At 43.1% G+C, this 26638-nt stretch overlaps 1 protein-coding gene across 4 annotated transcripts in view; it reads right to left on the bottom strand.

Moving 5' to 3' along the window:
- Positions 1 to 9724: 9724 nt before the first annotated feature.
- Positions 9725 to 26638, bottom strand: part of sox5 (SRY-box transcription factor 5) — a 406357-nt gene continuing 389443 nt past the window's right edge. For all 4 annotated transcript variants that reach the window (XM_041203211.1, XM_041203209.1, XM_041203210.1 and 1 more), the window contains 2 exons: positions 15134 to 15350; positions 9725 to 12345 (listed from right to left, as the gene is read on the bottom strand). In XM_041203211.1, the coding sequence (XP_041059145.1) occupies positions 12039 to 12345; positions 15134 to 15350 (524 nt within the window). In that variant the 3' untranslated portion in view covers positions 9725 to 12038. The remainder of the gene's footprint in view (positions 12346 to 15133; positions 15351 to 26638) is intronic.

Here is a 26638-nt window from a genome sequence, read left to right as displayed (position 1 = left end):
AGATTGCTGGACCTGCTGCGAGACCCTTCATGCCCTTTTTGAGCATTGGTATCTGCAGCTATGATGGGAGTAGTCTTGGCAACAAGCTGAGACCTCATGACTTCAGCCTGAGCTTCCACTGCAGCCCTCTGATGTTGGGTGGCTTCTGCTTATGTTGTAATGGAAACTGAGTCATTGGCCATCAGATACTGCAAATAATTGGGTGCTCAAGTGTTCTCAATGAGTGTAGAGCACAGAGTGACCATAAACAGTACTTCATTAACAGTATTACTTTTGGGATTTTTTGCAGAGAAAAAGGAGATGCTGCTTTTCATTCTATTTGCTTTACTTCCACTAGCTGGTGAATGTTATCCTTTTGTCTTTATGCAAGTGAACTGTGACTTGCTATTTATTTATTAAATTAATAACTGATTAACTAGTCAAATCAATAAATAAGGGTAAATAGACATGACAAGGCAGGTGTTGTGCCTTAACTGCAACATGTGAAGAGCATTATGCCATCTGTGCTAAGTGTCCGCAGTTTGAGCAAATTCAGCTCAGGGTAGAGTTGTAGTCCAAACTGCAGGTTTTGTGGAGTATCAGAGATGGGAAGAGTACTACTTCCAGGAAGCAGTCACATCACTTAGGTTAAATAGAACTTTAGAGTTGGTTAATCCTCAGGGAGACGAGGGTGGGACTGCGAGTCAGGCAGGTAAGCGAAGGAAACTCGTCTACTGACTTTGACCAACAGGTACGAGGTACTTGTAACCTGTTTGGGTGAGAACAAGGACTGCGCTCTGGATGGGCAAACTGACCACAGCACAATAGTGCAGAAAGTTGTTCAAGTGGTGGGGGTGAAAAGGAATAAAGGAATGTGGTAGTGATAGGGGATGGCAGAAGTCAGGGGGATAAATACTGCTCTCTTCAGCTGCGACAGTCAGTTCCAAAGGTATTTTTGTCTGCCCATTGCCAGGGTCAAAGACATCCTTCTGGCTAGAGATAAACTTGGAAAGAGAATTAGAGGATCTAGTTGTCTTTATAGTACAACAGTGCCTATACTTCAAGAATTGCTTCATTGACTGTAAAGTACTTCAAGAGGTCTGGTGTTGTAAAAAGCAACATATAAATATGAATCTTTCTTATTGTTTCTTTTTGTGGTCCATATAGGAACCAACGAACCAACAACTAAGAATGCTGAAAGATTTTGAGGAGTTAGGATCCAAATTAAAATGCAGAACTTAAACTTTAATAATCTCTGGATTGTTACCTGAGCCAACTGTCAATTATCATAGGGTCAAATAGATTAGAGAATTAAACATGTAGTTTAAAGAGTGCTGGGGGAAGAATGGGTTTTGATTCATAAGACCGGTACTGGGGAATGGGAGAGCTATTCTATTGGGATGGGCTCTACTTAAACAATATAAAGAATCAATCATTTAGGATTGAGATAGGAAGAAATATCTTCACTCAGAGTGTTCTGAATCTGGAATCGTCCACTCCAGATGATTGTGAATTGGAAATATTTAAGGCTGAGATAGACAAATTTTTCATCTCTCAGAGAATCAAGGGATAGTAAGAGCTGGCAGGAGAGTAGATTTGAAGCCAAAGATCAGCCAAGGTCATACTGAGCGGTGGAGCAGGCTCGAGGGGCCATATGGCTTATGCCTGCTCCTATTTCTAATGTTTTTATATTCTTATGAGTTAGCTACTACTTCCACACTGGAAAGGATGGTGTCCAAGTTCTCTGCAAAGCGTTGTGCCAAGCTGGAGCTGAACTCCTGATGCTCCTTGACAGTGACTGTAGGTTTTCTAGCAGACCAGCCAAGACACCCAGCCATTTCTCTGCACATGTCCATCAGCCTTTTACTGAACCCTGTCCCTGTCCCAGCAAAGTTGTCATCCGAGCCCTCAACAGCAGATCTTGTGTGCAACCTCAGGGAAGCTGGTACCTGTGCTGCCATTTCTCCTTCCTTTGGTTGCAAACCACTCGTGTCCAGTGATTTACCACCTGCAGATCCCTTCACTATGCTACCCTCTAAAATTCATGCAGTGTCAGTGTCAGTGTCTGAGTTGGGTTTGCACACTGTCATCCTTTCAATTTGCAGGCAGCACGCTGTTTATCTGCTGCCTGTATTGCAACAAATGGACGCAGGTTAACCATACGTTGTGATCCTTGCTTCTGTTTTCAGGCCTTATTCAATTTTTCTTCCACATTTTCTCCACGGCCCTGAAAATCTTTCCTCTTCAACAACATATCAATTTTCCTAATTTATAAGTTATTATTGAATCAGCTGGCACTACCAATTCTGTTCGTGTCTTCCAGGTAATAACAACTTGCTGAGTAAAAAAATTCTCCTCTTCTCCCCTCACTCAATCGTCCCTTATTCTTTCGCCCATTATCATACATTTAATTCCTTTGCTGACTAACTGCCAGTGCAAACGGTTACTCTTATTTACTTGATTTATGTTGGAAGATTGGTAAGACACATGAACACAAGAAATAAATACTGGGGGAGGAATCTTGTGGAAGTGACAGGGGTCTTGACAACAGCCTGGAGAGCCAGCATGACCCCCAAGGTTGCTTCTTTTCAAGAACGTCCAGTGCATCCTGTGCCATTCTGGTACTTGACAGGCATGAGGCAGGCTTTCCCCAGGATCAAAAGGACCCCGGGGGTCCAAGTCCCACCCACTGAGATGCTGGCAGCTTTTCTGTACTCAGCAGAGCCACTGGGGAGGCGGTGGCCAATAGCTGTATGGCACCTGCCTGAGGCTGAGGATCGAAGATGGATTCCGGCACAGGTGAGTGATGGCCAAAAGGGTGTTGTGGGGGAGGAGGTCAGTGGCGAGGGCAGGGGGTGGTTCTCGGAAGGCCCTTGTTCAGTTCCTTGATGCCGAGTCCTTTGGGTATGTTGAGTGCCTTTGAATGAAGGACCTTCCTGAGAGCCCACAAGCAATCTCACCAGGGTTTGTTGCCCTCCCTATATGTTGAGCCCCCTCACTCGCCTTGTCCACAGGCCTACCCGCCACAAACTTAATTGAAGTGGAGGCGAGAAGATGGTGGGGTCCCCACCTGCCACCCTCCCTCCTGATTAAGTGCCCCGTGCCACCAGACTTGGAGATGGCACGAGACTCCACCCTGGAAGATTATCCTATTGAAAATCACAACCAGACTCTAAAAAATATCAATGGTGTATCTGAAAGAAAAGATACTCAGGGACACATCGCTGTCTGAATTTGATTGCACATAAAAGACCCCATGACTCTTCCTGGGCTTTTTTTAAATCTATTATGTCTACCTGACTTCAAATGCTGCTCAATGATTCACCTGAAAATAGCACCAGTATTTCTCATGTACCTCTGATGAGACCCAGCTCTGCCTCATCACTACCTCTCTCGACTCCTCCACTCTCTCAAAATTGTCAGAGTGCTTGTCTGATATCAAGTACTGGATGAACAGACACTCCCTCCAATTAAATATTGGAAAGATAGAAGCCATTGTCTTTGTTCCCAGTTCCAAACTCACTTCCCATACCACCGACTTCATCCCTTTCCCTGGTAACTGTGTGAGACTGAGCAACATCAGTGTCATATTTGACCTTGAAGTGAGCTTCCGACCACATAGCTGCACCTATTTCCACCTCCGTAACATTGCCCAAATCTACCTCTGCTTCACCTCATCTGTTCTAAAAATCTCATTCATGTCTATGGTACATCGGCTATTTCAGTGCACTCCTGGCTGGTCTCCCACCCTCCGTAACTTGAGGCCATCCAAAAATTCTTTAGCCCTGTGTCTTGACTCGCACAAAGTGCTGTTCCGCTATTCCCTGTCTGCTCACTAACTTACATTGCATCCTTGTCAAGCAAGTTCTTGATTTTCTAATTCTCATCATATTTGCAAAAGCCTCCATGGCCTGCCCCCTCCCTATCTCTGTAAGCTCCTTTAGCTCCACAAACCTCTGAGATACTTGGGCTCTTTTAATTCTGGCCTTTGTGTATGCTCAATTGTAATCTCTCCACCATTGTGACTGTGCCGTCAGTTGTATAGGTCCCAAGATGTGAGATTTCCTCCCTATTCTTTCCCGCCTCTCCATCTCTCTCTCTCCTCTTTTATGGCACTCCTAATACCTCCCTGATTGGCCAATCTTTTGGTTATCAACCCTAGTATCTCCTTATGTGACTTGGGGCAGAATTTTGCAGCCCCATTGCAGTGGAGAGAGGGTTGTAAAGCTCCATTGACGTTGGCAGGAATGGAAAATCCTACTGGTGGGATGGGCTGTAAAATTCCACTCTTGGTCTCAGACTTTGCTTCATAATGCTCCTGTGAAGCACCTTGGCATGCTATATTACATTAAAGATGCCACATAGATGAAAATTGTTGCTGTTTAATGGGAAAAGTTTCTACAATCTATTTTGTGCACATTCAACTAATCAGTGTGCAGGATACTGTGCTGATAACAGGATTAATGTAGCTGCCATCCTTGTTCAAACGATACTGGGCATGACCATTATGATGAGGAAAAGAAAGTGGGGTTGGGGGGAATAGAAGAATAGAGGGAAATAGGTAGAATGATGACGGGGATGTAGCGCAGATACTGGGAGGATTGTAATGAAAGATGAGAGCCGACCAAGCAATAAGGATGAGCACAACAATCATAAAGATACGGTTGAAATAATAAAGACCGCTGAGCTAAACCCTTTCATATCCATCTAAACTACATCCAGCTTCCTTATCATCGTTAATGACTCATTTTTCCATGATGTGCTACTTTCATATTCTGATGAGCATTTGTTCATCTTTGTTATTCATTGATAGGTTTACTGGGATTGAATAAGCCCATTTAGCTCTACGTATTACGTGGGATTTTCCAGAATATTTATCACAATTTTTGGGGATTGCATTCCTCAATTATCTCCATTTCTCCTGTGAAAACAGTAAACCAGAGGTCTCATATCAAAACAGTTATCATCCCAGTATTTATCTTTATCTCTTGTTAAAAGGCTCTGAATAGATACAGTATTAACAGCTTTTGCCGAGAGGCTATAGTAGCTGTCCATTATAATTTTGCGATAAAATTCTGTTCTGGTTCATCATCTAACTCTCACCATCAACATTAAACAGCTACTATATATCAACATTATCCATTCTCGTCGGCATCTTGTTCATGTTTAGCACTTTATTCTAATCAAAATGGATTTAGTCTAGTTGAATGTTATTACTTACAACTTTAAATCTCAGAGTCAGTTTACTGCTATTTTCTCAATTGTTCATTGGTGATACCCCTTCAAGCCCGAAGTTGTGGATATTCCAAATATGACAACAAACGTGATCTACCCAAGGTTGCGATGATCAAAATGATCGGTTAGGGGGACCAAGTGGGATTGTGATAGAGAAGAAACTGAGACCAGGCATAATTTTTTTGTGGAAGAATAGGAGACCCAGCGAGATAGTGACAGAAAAGATGAAAGAAGAGGTTGGATTCTGACAGTACACAAGGAGGAAAGTCTAGGTGAGAAGATGATGGAGTAGATAGGAATGTAGGAACAGAAGGCCATTCACCTCCTCAAACCTGTCCTTGTATTCAGTAGGATCACAGTTAATCTTTATCCTAATTCCATCCACCCACCACTGACAGATTTAAAATTATTAATTGAGCTAGCATCTATTGCTTTTTATGGGAGAGGATTCCACACTTCTCCAGCCAGGTGTGAAGAGCTATTTCCTAACTTCACTTCTGAATGGTCTGTAGCCAAACGGAGAGAAGGCAGGGTTAGAATGAAGCAAATGTAAGGAGTAAGGCTGGGGGAATGATGAAATGGATGTAGATGAGAGTTTTGTCGGGTTAGATACAGTCAATGTAGGGAGAATAGGTAAGTGTATAGCAGAACAGGTATTGTTTTCTGTAAATTCACTCCAATCTCCCCTCATGTCCTCTCCAAGCTCATCTTCTCCGTGAGACCCACCTCTTGCTCTCTCAACTCTAATCTCACCAAATTGCTAACTACACAACTTCTGTTCCTGGCTCCCATGTTAGCTGATATTGTTAAAGATCCTCTCTCCTCAGGTACTGTCCTCCTCCCCTTCTAATCTGTCATCATCAGTCCCTCTTCAAAAAATGCCCCACATTTTACCAGTCTGTCCTTGCAAATTACTACCCTCTGCAAGGTCCTAAAATGTTTGTCACTTCCCAAATCCAAGCACACTTTCCCCCAACTGCATGTTTGAATCCCTCCAATCAGGTTCCCACTGTGCTACTGTACTAAAGCAACTCTTATCAAAGTCACAAATGACATCCTACATGACAAAAGTAAATTTTCCCTCCTTATTTTTCTCAAACAGTATGCAGCCTTTGACATGGTTGACCACACTATTCTCTGCCAGTGCCTCTCTGTTATCCAGCTGGGTTGCACTGGATTCACCTGGTTCCGTTGTTATCTATTCAGCCATAGCTAGAGAATCACCAGCAATGGCTTCTCTCACTGATCCTGTAAATGCGTTGGAAGCAGTTCAGAGAACTGAGACTAATAGCAGGTATGGGTGGGTTGTTTTATGTGGAAAGGCTGGACAGGCTAGGCTTGTATCCACTGGAATTTAGAAGAGTAAGAGGTGACTTAATTGAAACCTTTAAGATTCTGAGGGGTCTTGACAGGGTGGATGTGGAGAGGATGTTTCCTCTTGTGGGAGAATCTAGAACTAGGGGTCACTATTTAAAAATAAGGGGTTGCTCGTTTAAGACAGAGATGAGGAGAATTTTTTTCTCTCAGAGGGCTGTGAGCCTTTGGAACTCTCTTCCTCAAAAGGCGGTGGAAGCAGAGTCTTTGAATATTTTTAAGGCAGAGCTAGATAGATTCAAGATTAACAAGGGCTGAAAGGCTATTGGGTGAAGGCAGGAGTGTGGAGTTGAGGTTACATTCAGATCAGCCACGATCTTATTGAATGGCAGAGCAGGCTCGAGGGGCTGAGTGGCCTACTCCTGCTCCTAATTCATATGTTCACATGTTACCCCTGGTGGCTCCCAAGGATCTATCCTTGACCCCCTTCTATTTCTCATCTGCATGCTCCTCTCAGCAACATCAAAATCATAATGACAGCTTCCATAGCTTTGCCGGCGACACCCAACTGTCTCTTGGCACCATCTAGGAACATAGAAGCAGGAGTAGGCTGTTCGGCCCATTGAGCCTGCTCTGCTGTTCAAACAGATCATGGCTGATCATCTACGTCTATGCTGGTTTTCCCCAATATCCCCATATCCCTTTATGTCATTAGTAATCAGAAATTGATTGATTTCAGTATTGAACTTACTCAATGATTGAACTTCCACAGCCCTCTGGGGTAGAGGATTCCAAAGATTTACCACCCACTGAGTGAAGGAATTCCTCCCCATCTCAGTCTTAAATGGCCTACCCCTTATTCTGATTGTGTCTCCTGGTTCTAGACTCAATAGCCAGGGGAAACATCCTTTCTACATCTACCCTGTCATTCCCTGTTAAGAATTTCATAAGTTTATCGATCTCAATCTCTCCACTTTCTCTGATTTGTCACACTGCTTGTCTGGCACCCAGTTCTTGATGAGCAGAAATTTCCTTTAAATAAATATTGGGAAGGCAGAAACCATTATCCTCAGTCACTGCCAGATAATAATTTCTTTAGCCACTGACTCTATCCCTCTCCCTGGTCACTGACTGAAGCTGAACTACACACTTTGCAACCTAGGTCTTTTGACCTCAAGGTGAGCTGCTGACCACATATCTGCACCTTCACCAAGAGTGCCTATTTCCATCTCTGTAACATTGCTCACCCCTGCTCCTGCCTCAGCTTATCTGCTGCTGAAGCTCTAATCCTGTTCCTTTGTTAGGTTTGACTATTTTAATGCAATTCTGGCTGGCCTTTCTTCTTCCACCCTCAATAAACATGAACTCATCCAAAACCCTGCCACTCATAACCTAACTCACAAGTACCTCTGTGCTCACTGACCTACTGGTAAACTCTCATCCTTGTCTTCAAATCCCTCCATGGCCTCTCCTCTCCTCTCCCTGTCTCTGTAAACCTCCTTGAGTTCCGATATCCCTGCGCTTCTCCAATCCTGGCCTCTTGAATATCCCCAGATTTCAATGCTTCACCATTAAAGTCTGTACCTTCAGCTGCCTGGCCCCCTACTCCTTGAAATCCCCTCTCTGAACCCCTCCACATCTCTGCTCCTCCTTTAAGATGCTCCTTAAAACCTACCTCTTCGATCACGGTTGTGGGCTCCTTACATGGTTTGGTGGTTGATAACACTCCTGAGAAGCACCTTGGGACTTTTTAAACCACGCTGAAAGTGCTATATAAATGCAAGCTGTTGTTGTAAGGAGAGCAGGCAGAGGTTATGTTGAAATAGATGTTGGGGAGATGGATGGCAGGGATGTAGAGAATCCAGATTGGGAGGTTTGGGAGAGGAGAACAGGCAATATTGTGAGGGACCAGATGGAAGTAAAAGATCAAGGAGGGCTGTAATGAAGCAGCTAGGATTATCATGAAGCAAACGTAGGCGATACCAACACAGAGGAATAAAACAGCTCAGCAAATATTGTGATGGAGCAAATTGGATAGAGGCAAGAAACTGGAGAAGAATCAGGTTGGAATAGTGGAAATGAAGATTAGATAACATTGTACTCAAGTGGGTTGGAGAAGAGCCCACGTGTGGCAATGAATTGAGGGAAAATTAATCAGGGTTCTGATAATGGAGTAGAAGAGGAAGAGAATGAGCAGAGAATGGGAGGTGAGGGCAGTATAAATTCATGAACACATCTCTTCAAGAAAGCAATACCTTACTGTTAATCATAATTGGATCAAAAACAGCATGGAATTAAAGATCTGTAATGAGCAATGCTATAGTAAACAGTGCATATTATCCTGTTGCTGAATTAGTCCGGCTATGCACATAAACTCACTTTGTACTAGATTTTGTATTAGGACAAGTTAACAGTTACACTGAAGCTGGATGTCAGTTCTCAGTTGATTTTAATCCTGCCTTTACCTCTACATTAATTATTCAAATGTGGGGTATGGGGGAATGAGACATAAACCGTAGGCTCCACCTGTCCTCTTAAAAAGGACCCCATGGCACTATTTTAAAAAGACCAGGGGAGTTCTCCCTATTTCCTGCCAATATATCACTCAATCAACATTATTGCAACAGATGATCTGGTCATTCATCTCATTTTGAATGTGGGATCTTGCTGTGTGCAAATTGGCCACTGCCTTTCAGTTAAATTTACTTCATAGGCTGGGAAAGACTTGGCAGCATCCTGAGATCATGAAAGGCGCTGTATAAACCCATGGCCTTTTGCTTTTTAAAAAAAAAAATGTGTTGCTGACTTCACTGGAGAAACATAGCAGATGAAATGTAATACATTTCAATTCATCCTTTCACTTCGGAATCCTTTTTAGAAAAAGAAAATTCACAAATGCTTTGACAGATCCAAAGATAAAGCATGATCGATAATCCCTTTAAACTGCAGGTCTGTGTGGCTATGAAGGTACCACGCTGGCCACTCACAAGCTGCCCACTTTAAAATGTCGCACATCCGCGCAAAAAAATATTTAAAGGTTCTGCGCACTGAAATAAACAGGCCACGCAGAACAAAGAAAATTTAGAGGGCTCATTGAGCACGAGGTTCTTTTTATTAGTGTCTGGAACTGCTAAAGGCTATAGGGGGTAAGACAGAAACAGATGCCGTTAACACATGTCTGTTTTTTCAGAGTACAAGTACTCTTGCTTTTATTGTGGCATGAATGATAACATAAACAAAAAACATGAAAATATACAACTTATATTACACTATGTGTTATGAACAAAATATAAATCTATAATTCTATGTTATATTTACATATCTTTCTTTAAATTTCAAGTGAGATGGTAGATTCAGTTTACTTTGTTTTAAGCTCCACTCGATTTGATTGTCTTCCTGAACACAATCTGTGTCTAATAATTTTTAGAGCCAATGATGGCCAATAAATACATTTTTTTTTAAAAAACAGTACAGCATCAGTAGAACTGAGTAGTCTGAGATTGGGAATTATAGAATGCAAAATGCCAGCAAAACGAGAGTTCCAAACGAAAAACAAAAAAGGATAAAATTAAAAATAGCAAAAAAAAAACAAAACTCCGACACAGTTTCCATTGTTGGCATATAGATCACAAACGGCTCACAGCCATGAAATCATGGTGAAACCTTCCTGGAGCTAAAACAAAGTACTCTTGTAGTCTAGAGTCACATAAATAAACAGAGCGCCGAAAAAAAATGGTGGAAAAGGCCCAGCCAATGTGAGACTAAAGCCCCACACAAGTCAGAAATTTGTTCACACAGTTGAGAGAAAGAAAACAAAAAACTGGTTTCACATTTTACATAAAGTGATATAAAACACTTGGTTCTTTTTTTTAAATCGGCAATTTTTTTGTCTTTTTCATTACAGAGTGCTTTAGCGAATCAGCTCTAAATGACCATGACAATTAAATAGAAATGAGATTAAGAGAATGGTCTCATTTCAGTCCCAACAAACAGTCCAATTATTTTCACGCCTGCTGATTAAACATCATAACATGACATCACTAGGACTTAAAGAACAAAAAAGAAAGAACTTTATATCTAAATTACCAGGCTTAAATATCTACAGCTACAGAATGCTGCATTGCCAATCAATTAGATAGAACTGAGGAAATAAATTATACATAACTTACTAACTGGGGAATAGCTGACCATCATTGTACACTATTAAGAAGAGGCAGTTAAAATTGAAAAATACAGTCAAAAAATACAAATTAAACACTGACATGCAGTATATGATCAGCTAGTCCGCCTTTAACAACAAAGCCATGTTATTTTCATTTTATCCAAAATCGCATTATTTGGGTGAGGAGGAAGAAAATTTCTAACTCCCAAAATCCATTGGAGGTATGGTATCCATTTCACAAACTGCACAAACACCAAAATCAGCGCCGTTTTTGGCAAGCGGCAAACTCTGGCGGGAATAAGCCTCGCTTCCGGGTTTGGATGTTTGTTTGTTTTCCCCAACGCCCTTTTTTTTAAGTGCTTCGAACACAGACAACAAAGACTTTGAGAATTAAAGAAAGCGACCGCCTCAGCGAGGCTGCTGGGAAAGGACGGCGGGGGAGAAATGGCAGCTTGGCGGCGGAGGGAGTCGGAGTGGACTTTGAGGACCTGGAATTTCATTCCCCCACGCTGCTTTGCTATCACTGTCTCCGACACCTTATAAAGTACCGTAACACCCGAACCCACACACACGCACACACGCACACACATATAGAATCCACGTAATATAAAGTTTCACACATCTTCAGTTATTCCCCCTTTCACCTGAGAACTGCACCTACAGTTTTCCTACAGCTGCTGGTATGGAAAGGTGTCAGGGATTGTCTAAGACCCAACAATATCCCTAGCTTTAGTCTGTAGGAAAGAGCATGAACTAATTCCAACAATTACACATTTTGGCACTTGCTAAGAGTTGCATTTTGAAATGGTGTGCAACAAACAACAAAAAAAAACAAAAGTACTCTATGAGGGTGCAACAGCGTGTTGATATTCAAGAAAATAGATTCCTTTGAAACAAAGGTAACTTGAGAGCGAAAAAAAACTTTTTTTTCCTTAATCCATCCAAAAACACAAACAAAACAAAAAACACCTTTTATTGTGGCACAAAAATAAACAACAAAACACATTCACAAGCCACTTGTTGGCACTTTGTACCTGAGTGAGAATTTATAGAATCTTGTAGAATGACAGTCTAGACAAAGCTCAGGAGGGTAAGACTTCAGTGCTCGGGGATAGCAGCTGATTTTACTGGCATTGTTTTACCCATAGCTTATCATTTTTTCCCATGCCTGTACCATAGGCCGAGGTCTAGTAGCCAGTAGAGTTCTGACTATGTCCTGTTTATTAAGACTAAATAGTTTTAAGTAACAGTCAGTGTATCAGATAGTCAAAATGTGCTTGGCCCCTGGTACGATGCACCAGACAGACTGATTTTAAATCGCCGGTGGAAGCTCCTGGCCCCTCCCCCGTCAGTCAGCTTGCACTGCCACCTGATTTTCGTCATCGCTGCCATAGTCTGCATCTGGGTCCTCCTCGTCCTCGTCCTCATACTCATCGTACATCCCTCCGTTCATGTCGTTGATCCTCAGCTCGTCCTTCACCTGGGCTTCCCCCGATTTGAGGCTGTAAGTGCTCTGGATGACAGGCATGCTGGGCTCCGGGCTGCTGGACATGCTCGAGTGCTCAGAAGGGATCCGAGGTGACGGCATTCCTGCCATAGCAATGGCACCAGGATATACCACTCCAGCCGTGGTAATGGGGATCTGACCTTGCTGCCTGTCGACACAAAGACAAATGTGTGTTAATAATGGCGTGGGTCCTTGTTGCTGAGGTTAGCTATGTTTGCATTCCCTTCCTGTCCTGGCAAACTTCATTTTCTGTTGCCATACTTTGCCACACATTTAAGTTGATGGTTTCCATTATACATCCCTATTTTCTTAAATGTATTCTTTTGTGAGTTGTGGATGTTACTGGCAAGGCCAGCATCTATTGCCCATCCCTAATTCCTCTTGAACTGTGTGACTTGTAAGGCCATTTCAGAGGGAAGCTAAGGTGAAGTCACATGTAGGCCAGACCAGGTAAGGACAGCAGATTTCCTTCCCTGATGGACTGAGTGAACCAGATGGGTTTTTACAACAATTGACAATGGTTTTATAGTCACCATTATGGAGACTAGCTTTTAATTCCAGATTTATTAATTGAATTTAAATTCCATGGGCTGCTGTGGTGGAATTTGAACCCCTGGCCCCTGAGCATGAGCCCATGCTTCTGATTACTAGTCCAGTGACATTACCACAATGCTACCAACTTACCACATGTATGTAATGGGAACTCCTTATGTAAATTCTTCACACTGTAATTACACCCTCCCACCCATGGAGGTGCTGCAGAGCATCTGTTTCAGGAGGCCATTCAATCTATTGTACCTGTATTGGGCCTTTGAAAGAGCCAGACTTTGCCCATTGCCCAGACTGGTTCCCCACAGCCCTGCAAATGTCTCCTTTTCAAGGATGTAATTCCCTTTTGAAACTTCGTTGTGAATCTGTTTCCACCACCCTCTGAGTTTGTAGATTCAATAGCGTAACAACACACTATGATTCATATTCAAGACAGAAAATTGGAGAACCTCAATAGGGTGGTGAGGAAATCTGTCGGAATCCACTGGAGAACTTGGTGCTGTCACCAAATAAATAATAAATTGACCCAAACCATCCCTTTTCCCCACTAGGAGATTCTGACAAAAGTCAACTATTTGTAACGCAAACTAACATTTCCCCTCTATCAGTGTTCACATCCCAGCAGTGGGGAAGTATGTTGAAGTATGCATCTCCATTATACAAATTATATAAGGTCAGTGTTTCGTTGATGTATAACATTGTCAAATAAACAGCCTGAAAGGCAGATGGGCCTCAGTTAATTGTGGTATATTGGCAGCATTGCAGTTCCATCAGCCAGAAGTGTCCTTGCAATGAGTCACTGCAAGAACTGTCACAGCCCTTGTCTTTCATGGTGCAAAGCTACTTCTAACAGGAATGGCTTTTCACTACCTAGAAAGACAAGGGCATCAATTGCATGGAAACTTGATCATCTCCAAGTTCCCCTTCAAGTCATGCAACATGCCAACTCGGAGATATAATCACTGTTCCTTCATGGTCATTGGGTCAAAATCCTAGACCTCCTGTCTTAACAACACTGTGGGAGTGCCTTCACTACATGGAGTGCAGCAGCTGCAGGAGGGGGCCCACTGTTAGCTATGCCAGTGCAACTCAGGATGGGCAATAAATGTTGGCCTTTCTCTGTAAAATTGTTTTAAAAAATAGAGAGAATAAGAACAAGAATGGGTAAGGCAGCCTTCACTGCTAACTCATGACAAAATCACAAACCTGGAACATTTGAGCCTGTTCTACAGATGGCCAATGGAAAGAATTCTCCCCTCAGATTGCCACAGTGTAACTGAAAGCTATGATTTTTTTTCCATTTTTTTGCTTTTAAAATTTAAAAAGAGAGGGAGGGAATTTTCCCAATGATTTAGTATGAAGACCACTGCCCAACATGGTAATGAGTGATACAATAAGGAAAGGCTCCAAGTTCAAACTCAGGTCTGTGCTGCTTGGCATTATCCCAGGATGATTCCAAAGGATAGAATTTCTGCAGGGGTTCTCTCAATCTGCCAGATTCATCACAGTAATAACGGGATTTAAAGGGTTAAATTATGAAGAAAGCCTGGTTTGTATGCCATTAGTTTGAGGTTGAGGGGCATTCTAATTGAGGTGTTCAAATTGATGAATGGATTTAAGAGGATAGATTCAGAGAACCGATTTCCTCCGGCTTGGGGAGAACAAGAAAAAGGGGATATAATCTTCAAAGTAGAACCAGGCCATATAGGAGTGAAATCTTTTCACATCAAAGGTCATATAAACCTGGAACCCTCTCCCCCAAAAGGCTGTGGACACTGGGGGCAATTGGAGCTTTCAAGACTTTGATTAAGAAAGATTATCAAGGTGACATGGAATGAAGGCAGGTAAATGGGGTTGAGCTACAGTCAACCATGATCTACTTGAATAGTGGAACAGGCTTGAGGGGGTGAATGGTCTCCTCCTTTCCTATGATCTCATAAAGTAATGCTCTAATCCCAGGAAAAAGATGTAAACGAACAATTGCACACTCTCTGCGCGGCTTCCACCAATCTTCTGTTAAGGTTGCAGCAGGACATCAGGAGACACTCTGGTGGAGTGTAAGTAAAACAAAGGGAGAAAATAATTGAGCAGGGAGTGTACAAGGAGGATAGTAAGAGTGACCTTTTCACTTCATCAATCCTCCTTTAGAGAAGCATTTGTTCCGTGCTTGGTGGGTCTTCTACCTTCCCCTATCCTTTAACAGTATAGGGGTTGACAACACATTCAAGTGGGGAATCATGGTTGGACCCATACACTAGTGCCGAGACCTGGTTAACTGACATGCTGCCTCATTGCCCCCATTTGCAGAGCTCGAGCATCTGCTTGGAGAAAGCTTTGTGGGCTGGTATAAAATCGACGAGTGACAACTGAAGTGTGACTTCTCTTACCCAACAGTAAAAAACTGTCGCATTTCTTGACGTCTGTTGCGCATCAATGCTTTGTATTCCCCGATCCTCAGCTTCTTGCCATCCACAACACAAGTACGCTTTGGCCGTGGCTTGTACTTGTAATCTGGATACCTCTCTAGGTGCTGCTTGCTGAGTCTGGCTTGTTCCTCATAGTACGGCTGCTTCTCCAAGTTTGTCATGGCCTTCCAACGAGAGCCTGTGGTACCACAAGAGATTGGACCAGGTGAGTCACAGCAAAGACTTGTGGCATCATGTGGTTGGGAAGATGGACACAAGGAAAGGCCTGGTTTCCATAAACCATGAGTGTCAACTTTTCCTAATGTGTCATGTACACAACAGTCTAACCAGTTTCTGACAATCTTCAGCTGCAGATCAAACAGGACTACATTATTCAAAGGGTGTAGCAATTACACAAATACAATGGTCTCAAATATTTTGCAATACGCTGAGCCACTTACCTCTGAATCAGAAGGTGATGGGACTTGAGCCTATAATATCAGCTGACTTTTCAGTGCAGCATAGAAGGCACTCTGCATTGTCCCAGATGCTTTTTTTTTGGATGAGAGGTAATACCAAGGTGGGTTCCATGATCCCAAGGCATGCAGTCAAGGGTCAGAAAGCGTTCTAGGCCAACATTCATACCTCACTCAACAGCACTCAAAATATTTGTCTCATTGCTGTTTGTGGAACCAAGCCTGTTACCATACTATCAACAGGAGGAATGGGAGCAATTGCCCTCAGGATCACAACATCCCACCCTGACCATCTACCTCGGTGCCAAAAATGGTTCACTCAGGTCTCTGCCACCCAAATTCATGCTTCCAGGTGGATAGGAGATACCACTCCAGAATGTGGGTGAGGCCCAAGCCTTATTTTAATGCTTACCCACGTCCCTCACAGCATTCCATATGCTATATTCTTGCCACAGATTAAAATTGGGACCTAATTTACCAAACAGCTTGCATTTAAGCACGCACAGGACTAGTGAAATCTCAGGAATATTAGGTGCAGGCTTGCGAGTTTGATCGGCTTACACCTATTCCTTGTGTTCTCGTGTTCCGATGTTTTACCATAAACTGCATTTCCAATACAGGACGTCCTCCACTGGGAGCCCAGGTTAGGGATTTGTACTCCCAACCCTCCATGATTTTAACAGATGGGAAACTAACTGTGGGGACACAGGAAAATCCCAGAGTGCAAGTTCCTAAAATGGTCTCTATGTATTGTTACTTAAAAAGAGGAAACTTCATCACCACAACCCATTTAAAAAAAAAAATCAACCCTTAAGAGTCAGGACTGACTTCTAAACATGATTTTTGGGTTGCGGCCCATTTCTGTTGTTCTTTTTATATTAATATGAAAACATTGGTTTTTTTGTACCATGGTTATCGAGCCGGAACCTGTGTAGGAGCTGAATTAATATCACTGGAGAATGGGGCTGGGGGATTGTCCAGTTGGCAGCTGTTGGGTTATTTGAATTGTAAACATGCATATTAATTATGCAGAGTTGCTACCCAACAATTATAAAGCCATTTATTGGTCACATTAACACTCCTATTAACAGTAAGTTATGCCATCCAATGCTGTAATAATGCAAGTTAACAACTTATAGACAACAAATGAACTACACGATCTTTGTTAACTAATGTGGCTGAAGCAAAATGGTCCACCTAATACCACCAAGAAAGACTTGCAATTCGGTGGCAGGTCTGCAGAGCCAAGCTGGAAGTGGGCCTTAAAGGGGAGTGGGGTCACAGTTTGGGGGGCAAGATGGGGATGGAGGGGAGTGAACAGATCAATCCTGGGTTGGGGTCCATGAGGATGATATTTGTGTGGTCAGGGCACGCATCATCTTGAACCCGTACACCAAAAAATCAATGGTAAAGTGGTCAAAGTAAAATACCGTAGATGCTGGAAACCTGAAACAAAACAGAAAATTTTGGAAAAACTCAGCAGGTCTAGCAGCATCTGTGGAGAGAAAAACAGAGGCAATGGGCAGAATTTTACGACAGCGGGATTTTACGTTCCTGCTGTTGTCAATGGCATTTATAACGGCCCGCCACATTTTACAGTCCCGTCCCTGCCAAAACAGGGCCGTAAAGTTCTGCCCAATGTTTTAAGTCCGTATGCTCCTTCTTCAGAGCTGAAGAGAAGTGGAAATGTGATGAAATTTATACTGTTTAAGGGGGGTGGTGGAGCAGGTGAAGATGGATAGAAGGCCAGCAATAGGTGGACAAAGGAGAGATTGACAAAGGTGTCATGAACTAAAGGACAAAGGGAGTGATAAGGGCTAAAAAAGGTGCTGATAGTGGCAAAGGTCAGAAAGCAGAATGTGATAAAAGCAGAACAAGGGCCAGCACATGTACCAGTAACGATAAAGTGGATTTGAAACACTTGTGGAGAGGCTTGTGGAGGTGCCTTTAAGGGCTGTTGATCCAGCTGCTTAGTTTCACTGCCTAGTATACATCCCCACCCAATGAAAGACCAAAATTGTATTGTGGTCCTTAACACAGAGAGGTAATTTAAATATTGTATTGAATATCTCACCCACTTAAGGTAGAAAGCACAGGGTAGACTGACATAAACTGATAACCTGCTGGTCCCATGCAACACCCAGATGGTGATTTCCATTCCATTGAAATTCAATGGAATGAAATTTGGGTGCGCTCTGTAAAGGCCACGCGTGGTGGATCCTGGATTTTGCAATGTGCTAGTCACCCAGCTGACCAAATTTATGTCCACCAAAATTTTCAGGCCTACAAGTTATCTTTTGACATTGTACAACAACTAATATGTATATAGTTCTGCTGAAGGGTCATGAGGACTCGAAACGTCAACTCTTTTCTTCTCCACCGATGCTGCCAGACCTGCTGAGTTTTTCCAGGTAATTCTGTTTTTGTTATGTATATAGTGCCTTTAATGTAATGTAATGACCCAAGGCACTTCACAGGAGCATTATAAAACAAAGTATGACACTGAGCCACATTAGGAGATATTAGGTCAGATGATCAAAAGCTTGGTCAAAGGGGTAAGCTTTAAGAAGTATCTTGAAGGAGGAAAGGGAGGTCGAGAGGCAGAATGGGGCAGGGAGGGAATTCTGGAGCTTGGGGCCTAGACAATTGGAGGCATGGCCACCAATGGTGGAGCAATTATGATAGGGAAAGCACAAAAGGCCAGAATTAGAAGAGCGCAGATATTTAGAAAGATTGTGGAGTTGGAGGAAAATACAGAGATGGGTGGGGGGGCGGGGGCGGGGGGTTGCGGTGGTCGAGGGAATGGAGGGATTTGAAAACAAGGATGAGAATTTTAAAATCAAAACAGTGCTTGACCAGGAACTAATGTAGGTCAGCAAGCACAGGGGTGATACGGGAGTAGGAGTTGGTGTGAATTAAGAAAAGGACAGCCGAGTTTTGGATGGCCTCAAGTTTTCGGAGAGTAGAATGTGGAACACCAGCCAGAGTGCAGTGGAACAGCCAAATCTAGAGGAAAGAAAGGCATGAATGAAGGTTTCAGAAACAGTTGAGCTGAGGCAGAGGCAAAGTTGGGCGATATTACAGAGCTAGAAATAGGCAGCTTTAGCGATGGAAGGTTGGAAGCTCCTCTAATGATCAAATGTGACACCAAGGTTGTGAACAGACTGGCTTAATCCCAGATTGTTGCCAGGGAGAGGGATGGAGTCAGTAACTAGGGAACAGAGTTTGGACTGGGGACTGAAAACAATGGTTTCAATCTTCCCAATATTTAATTGGAGGAAATTTCTGCTCACCCAGTACTGGATGTCAGATAAGCCGTCTGATAATTTAGCAAGTGGTGGAGTCAAAAGAGGGTGGTGAGGTAGAGCTCGGTGTGGTCAGGGTACATTTGAAAACTTCGGATGATGTACCCAAGGGGTACGTAGATGAGAAATAGGTGGGGGCCAAGGATAGATCCTTGAAGGATATCAGAGGTACCAGCGAGGGAGCAGGAACAGAAGCCATTGCAAGTGATTCTTTGATTAATTATAAATGACATTACTTCACATGCTGTCCAAATTAGCCAAGAGCAAGCATCAGGAGCTATCATGACATGGATGTATGGGGATGTGAAGCCACGTGTGCGGCTCTTGTTGTCTTGTATTGCCTAGATTGTATTCCGGAATTTTTTGCAATTAACTGTAATGTTGAAATCAGCTTCCCGAAAAGTTGCAGCAATGAAGACAGAAGGGATGACAAAAAGGAAAAGTGTCATATCCAACATATGGCTGGCATGATCCAACAGGAATGGAAGCCTGGAAGCAGTGATCTTGATTTTGCAAGCCCTTGGGCAGGGTTACTCGCAAAGGGAGAAGAAGGGTTTTTTAATTGTCCTGGTACAAAAAATATACAAGAACCACTAAATTTAGGAGCTGCCCATCAATCTCTCTGCACATTTAAAGACACCTAACTGCTTTAGGCATTTACCACGGATGCCTTTAAAGCTCTCAGACCAACCTGGCGTTGCATGTGTTGCTAGCGCCACAAGACGCTGACCCTCTAAATAGGAGCTTTGCATCCCATTTTCCACTCAGAAAACTACTGTAATGAAGTCTAATTACACCTTGCATACCACCACCCCTCCCCCAAACCCCCCCCCGCAATCCAGGTTTTCTTTTAATTTCGCCCAGTGAACAAGAGGTACAAAAACCACAAGGGTCAGGAGTTTTCCCTCAGTCCACCCCTTATCACATATTTCAATTGGCAGCAGCAAGCAGGCAGTGTCCTGCGTGCGCAGGGCACCAGAACTGCTTTCGGCACAGTGCTGGATCAGCTTTCAGCAGCTGCGTGGTGACATCCTTGCATCACACTATGCAACTTGGCTGTGCACCGTTAACAGAGCAGCCTGCCACATTAAACTGTTGATTGCACTAGTGCACCACCTGCTCCCACCTCCACAGTGCATCTCAGGGGTGTCACCAGTCAGACTCCCTTCGAGTTCTCTCTTGGCTGCCCCAATGGAATTCTTGAGGCAGCTTCAAGTGGCTGACCTTCTGGAGATCTGTGTACTTACGCCTCCTTCCCCCAACGCCTTTCTTACTTTAACTTAAACTGCTTCTTCTACCAGATAGCTAGCATTAACCATTATCTTTTCACTGTGTAAAACTAGTAACGTAAGTTAGCATTTGCTTTTCGAATGAAGACTTATGAAATATAAAGTCATTCTCACCACTGCCTATTTCCCACAATGTAAGGAAAGGACCCTTTCCTTTGCTCCTTTACTGGGGTGGAGTTCACTGCAGTAACCTCAGGATGTTCCAAAGTGCTTCACAACCAATTACATACTCCTGGAGTGTAGTCACTGTTGTTACGTACAAAACATGACAGAAAATTTGCACACAGCGAACACACAAACAGCAATATAATAATGACCAAATAATCTGTCTTTGTGATGTTGGTTGAGGGAGAAACTGGGAAGATAATTTAGCAATAGCACCCTGTTCTTCAAAATAAAAACTGCAGAATCTCAAAATCGTTATAGCGCAGGAGGTGGCCATTTGGTCCATCATGCCTGCACCAGCTCTCCGAATGAGCAACTCACCTAGTGCCGTTCCCCCGCCTTCTTCCCGTAACCCTGCACATTCTTCCTTTTCAGATAACAATAGTGTCATGGGATCTGTTATGTCCACCTTAGAGAGCAGATAGGGTCTCAATTAGCATCTCAACAGGGAGATGGCACCTCCGACAATGTAGCACTCCCTCAGTGCTGCATTGAGGTATCTGTCTAGATTGGAGTAGAGCATGGATTTTCTGACTCAGAGGTGAGCTTGCTACCAACTGAGGCACAGTTGTAACACAACTAAAAATGTTTGCACCTTGGGAAGGTGGTGTCAGCATTGAACACTCCCAGATCATATGCATATCATAACAAGATTCTGACTGAAATACTTTCCCCTTTCCTCCAATAAAAAACATCAAGTCTAACTTCAAAATCGAGGGATATCTGACAAATGGAGTCCTCCAAAATTCCTTGCTCTTAAAAACATCTGCCAAGATCATCTTCTACCCAAACCTGCTTATAAAGACAGCCACCTGCCCATGGTACCTATCACACTTTGAGTGGTGATTCATCTCCTTCACACAGTCAGCTCAGTGACTCCTCCAAACCTTGACCATAAATATATAGTAATATAATAAATATATTTACTAAAGAGAATTATTAGTCACTTCTCTTTTTGCCAACATCCTTCTTAGTTTTCTCATTCCATAATGAATACTTTCCTGGGGAAACATCTGAGGATTAAAATCAAGAGAAGAGAAGTTTGGAACAATTGTGTCACATTCTTTTGGCACAGGAGACATTACACATGGACCACACGAGGCGTGCTGACTTTCAAGTGTCCAATATGACTGCAAGAATGGAGTGAGAGACACACAAAAAATGCTCCTCAACCACTCCATAATACGTATCAGAGGCATAATGGGTGTGAGGCAGCATTCGCTTCCCAGGATTTGTATGATGCCTGCGAGCAGCATTCAAGCCCCTCAATGAGATCACTGCTTATAAGGCCTCGTTCGATGAAGCCTACCTCTGTGAGCACACAGCTGCCCTCCTGCTACCATCCGAACTGCCAGAGCTACAACAGTGACCCTTTTGTTTGACTCTGCTCGTTTCCTATTACACACTCACAAAGAAAAGGGAAATGAACAAATGGACCAACGCTAAATTTTTTTCTTAAAAAAAGGACAGCTCATCAATCTAAAATATCAAGATTAACATTCATGCGATTACATTGAGTGAATTTAACTTTAGTTTTTTTGGAATTGTTCCTTAAGTTTTGCAACAAGATGGCTTTTTATGAATCTCCAATGAATAAGGGCACATTCTATCTTTGTAATACCCTTTTCTAAACTGCTGTTGCTTCTAATCATTGTTTAATCATTTTTTGTTCTTCTCGTTTCTTTTATTATTTATCTTTCCTACTTTGGGTGTAAATGTCATATAGTTGTAACATGACAGTTGCATGAAAACAATAAAAACTTGCATTTGTATTACCTCTTTAACATAGTAAAAGTCGCTCTCCAAGAGCATAATCAGACAAACTTGGACACTGAGCCACATAAGGAGATGTTAGGACAAGTGACCAAGAGCTTGGTCAAACAGGTAATTTTTATGGAGCATCTTAAAGGAGAAGGAGGAGGCATACAGTGTTCGAGAGGTTAAGGGAGGTAATTCCAGAGTTTAGGATTTGGACAGCTGAAGGCATGGCTGCCAATGGTGGAGTGAGGGAAGAGGCTCGAGTTGGAAGAACACAGGATTCTCAGAGCGTTGTAAGGTGGAGGAGGTTACAGAGAGAAGGAGAGGGAAAGCATGAGAAATCCAAACAGCAGAAGACGATATAGAAAGAATAAAATGATAAAACGCACAAATTGGCATCACTATTTGCTGCACTAGTAAAGGCCAATTTATAGATTGACATCAGCTGTCAAAGCACCTGTCAGTCCATGAGAAAAAGTTTATCTACCCAGTATCGAATTTCAACTCCTATGTAGTCCCGGGAATCTTTGTAATCTTTGCATACTAAGAGAAGCAGCAGAAATGTATTCCTTTGGTCAAGAACCATCACAGAGTAACATATTAAGACGAGATTTTGTTTGTATATTAAGGACTCCTTAGAAGCTTTTTAAAATGTCAGCTGAAACCTCGAGAGCCTGTGCAAAATGTCAGTCTAACACATGCACTGCTTTGCACAATAAACCTGTTTGCCACTCATTGTTCTATCCCTTTACTGCCGACATTAGTTGCTGTTTGTCGCACTATAATGTTGCTTTTGGAATACACTTAGCTGCCTCCTTGGGCCCACACAATTCACAACTATCTGATCTCAACTGCTAACCTTCTGAAAACAGAGATGATACCTTTTGACTATTGCTGATCCTCTATATAATGGTCTGCAGGGTATTCTATGCACTCTCCCAAACTGAAGCAATATATTTGGAAATCTACACGAAGACTGAATGTACTGAGTGTAACAAGTCCTGGAGTTTTGAAGAATGAGGGTTGACCTTCTTGAAACTTATAGAATTCTTACAGGGCTTGACAGGGATGTAGATAAGATGTTTCCCCTGGCAGGTGAGTCTAAAACCAAGGGACACAGTCTCAGAATAAGGGGTAGGCCACTTAAGACTGAGAAGAGGAGAAAATTCTCACTCTGTAGGTGGGAAATCTTTGGAATTCTCTACCCCAGAGGGCGGCGGAAGCTCAATCATTGAATATGTTCAAGACAGAAATCGATAGATTTCTGGATAATAATGAAATCTAGGGATACGGAGATAGTGCGGGAAAGTGGCATATGGGGCATCTGTCAATGTTTCCCAATTGAGTGAGCTTGACCGCAGAGTAGCAAAGCCTCACACTGATTCGTTACTGTTATTGGCTGACTCACTGAACAGGCATGCAGCATTTCCTGTCAACAGCCCAATGGGCGAGGTCAGCGGTCAGTTAAACTGTGACCGTTGCATGTCACAAAAAGCTCAAGGTTTGTGGAGAATTGATGGGAAAGTTTCCTGAGGCACTTGGAGGTGTTAAGTTCTGACCTGTCAGTGTTTGAAAAAGAGTGCACCTGTTCTGTACCAAGCAAAGCCATGGATATCCAGGTGCAGACTCTCCAGATTAAAGCTGGGCAATATTGAGGCACTTTGGCTGCCTTCGAGGTAGGTATATGAGGTGGGTGTCATGATCCTGGAGGTCAGTGGCCCCAGCAGGGCCCAGATTGTCCCTGTTCCATCCATCCTTATGAAAACAATTCCATATGCTGGGTCTTTTTGGTTTCATTGGTAGAGGAACTGGTCTATAGTGTCATCTTGCAGTGTCATCAGTTGAACAGAGCCTTGGTGAGACCTCGTGGAGTTTTGTGTACAGTTTTGGTCCCCTTATCTAAGGAGGGATATACTTGCCATAGACGGAGTGCAAGAGAGATTCACTGGATTAATCCCTGGGATGGTGGGATTGTCTTATGAGGAAAGATTGGGGAGACTGGGTTTGTATTCCTTGGAGTTTTGAAGAATGAGGGTTGACCTTCTTGAAACTTACAGGGCATGACAGGGATGTAGATAAGATGTTTCCCCTGGCTGGTGAGTCTAAAACCAAGGGGCACAGTCTCAGAATAAGGGGTAGGCCACTTAAGACTGAGATGAGGAGAAATTTCTTACTCTGTGAGTGGGAAGTCTTTGGAATTCTCTGCCCCAGGGGGCTGTGGAAGCTCAATCATTCAGTATGTTCAAGACAAAAATTGATAGATTTCTGGATAATAATGACATCAAGGGATATGGAGACAGTGCGGGAAAGTGGTGTTGATGTAAATTATCAGCCATGATCTAATCGAATGCCAGAGCAGGCTCAATGGGCTGAATGGCCTACCCCTTGTTCCTGTGTCCCTATGTCTGGCACAGATTCTGACCAGTTCCAACCTAAAATAGTAATCAGGGTATTAGGGCATATCAGATGAGGCCTACTGCCTGAAACAGGTGAGCTCTTTGGATGCCCAGTGGTAGACCCCTTTCGAAATGAAGCCAGTCCCTCACTTTAACTGCTATTTCTCCCATCATCAACAGCAGAAATTAGTTAAAATCGATCGCAGTACCTCTCACTGTATATGACGTGACTTGAGCTGATCCTCTATACAGTGGTCTGCAGGATATTCTATGCGCTCTCCCAAATTGAAACAATGTATTTGGAAATCTACAGAAAGGCTGAATGCACTGAGTCTGAGACATTGGTCCATTGGACATTATCGGAGAGCCTGCAAAATTGCCTACAAACGCCATTTGGAAGATGCAGAAGTAGCGCAAAGCTTTACTTCTATTAAACAGATATCATACAGGTTGAAAGAAAGGCTTCCTGTTTTTCACACAACGCCAGCTCTGTGTCTAAATATATCTCCGAATATGAGAAAACAGTCTCCATGAGATCAAACAACACTTTGCTATTTGCTCAGAAGGAATAATACATCATCAGAAAGCCGCTACATTATTCAGTAATAATTCAACACCGATTTCTCAACACTGGTAATGTGATAATACACTCCATTTCTTTCTTTTTCCTGTCTTGCTTACTTTTAACTGAATATCAATGTAAGAAAAAACAAACTGTGTGATAACTTTATTCAGACTATAAATTAGACAATGAAAGCTTCCTGCCGGAGATAAGTACCCAATAGGTCAAGTTCATTTTTGAGGGTCAGGGCGTCAGATGCCCCTCATCAGGCATCAGGCCCTGGTGTATTTCTCAGTCAACAGCCAACCTCCATTTTTTTAAAACCAAACTCTTCCAGGCCAGGAGGAATTACAGTTGTTTATAAACACCCAATTCTCCCCAGCCAAGATTTTATGGCCCCGCCTGCCCGGCAGGACACTACGGTCCCGCCAAACTGAATGGAGATTTAAATGGCTCGTCGCATCTGTCAAGGGAGACACGCACACAGCAGAGCCATAAAATCCTGACCCCCATCTCTCTCCTGAAGCTGGGACAGCACATCTCAGTCACCTCATTAATCATACAGCTACCTACACTTAGGTGTTGTGGCATAGTGGGTAGTGTCCCTGTCTCTGAACCAGAAGCTCTGGGCTCAAGAACCACTCAAGGACTTGATGGCCAAGGAAGGTACATTCATAATGCAGCCAAACAGGTTGAATATCAACCTGCAAATCCTTCCAACACATGCCAATGTCAGGTGGTGAGATTCCTGGTTAGCCATGTGATGGAAAGAACAATGGAACTTCTACCATCACTATCCATAGCTTCAAACTACAACACACATGTAAAAGTGCATGTTGCCACAGCAACTCAGACTCCCTGAGTGAACTGTGACACACCACCACCATTTCTTCATTATGGTGGGCACCACAAGTGAGGCCAATCCTGCCCTCAGCTGACACCTGCCAACCTGGATGACTCCCCTCCCTCCTGTCTTGAGGTGCTGAGGCCAGCTGGAGCCATTTTCCTCCTCTCTTGCTTGGAGATCAGCACAAACTGGAAATGGAAGCTGGCACCTTCAACACTTTGGACCATCGAGGAAGCTGCATCATTAATAATGCAGTAATATGTATGGAGAAAAACCCTGTCTTAAAAATATATTCTTATCAGTGGAGGACTATTGAAACTAGGAACAGCCGGGTAGCAAAGAAGGGGAGAGAGAGAGAAATAGGAGGTATGTCTGAGCTTGTAATCCACCATATGCTGTGCTCCTGCAGTCTCAGCTGTCCCAGTGTGCTGGGCTAAGGCCAATCACTTTCCACACAGTGAGGGTGGGAAAATCAGAAAGGAGAGTCAACCCAGCATACTTTCTAGTAACCGTGTACAAGATGGCAATGGCACAAGCCTGGGAGGAGTTCAGCTGCCTGAGCCTTTGGATGTCGGGGGGTGCTACTGCGCGCAAACACACAGAGAATGCAGCACTCAAAGAAGCCAGTTACGGAAATTCATTGAAATGTTCATATATTGGACGGTTTTCGAACTGTTGCATGTTTTAAA

The sequence above is a fragment of the Carcharodon carcharias genome, chromosome 13 (genome assembly GCF_017639515.1).
Source record: "Carcharodon carcharias isolate sCarCar2 chromosome 13, sCarCar2.pri, whole genome shotgun sequence".
Classification (NCBI taxonomy): Eukaryota; Metazoa; Chordata; class Chondrichthyes; order Lamniformes; family Lamnidae; genus Carcharodon; species Carcharodon carcharias.
Note: the sequence above shows the minus strand (reverse complement) of the source record. Positions and strands in the feature narration are given on the sequence as shown.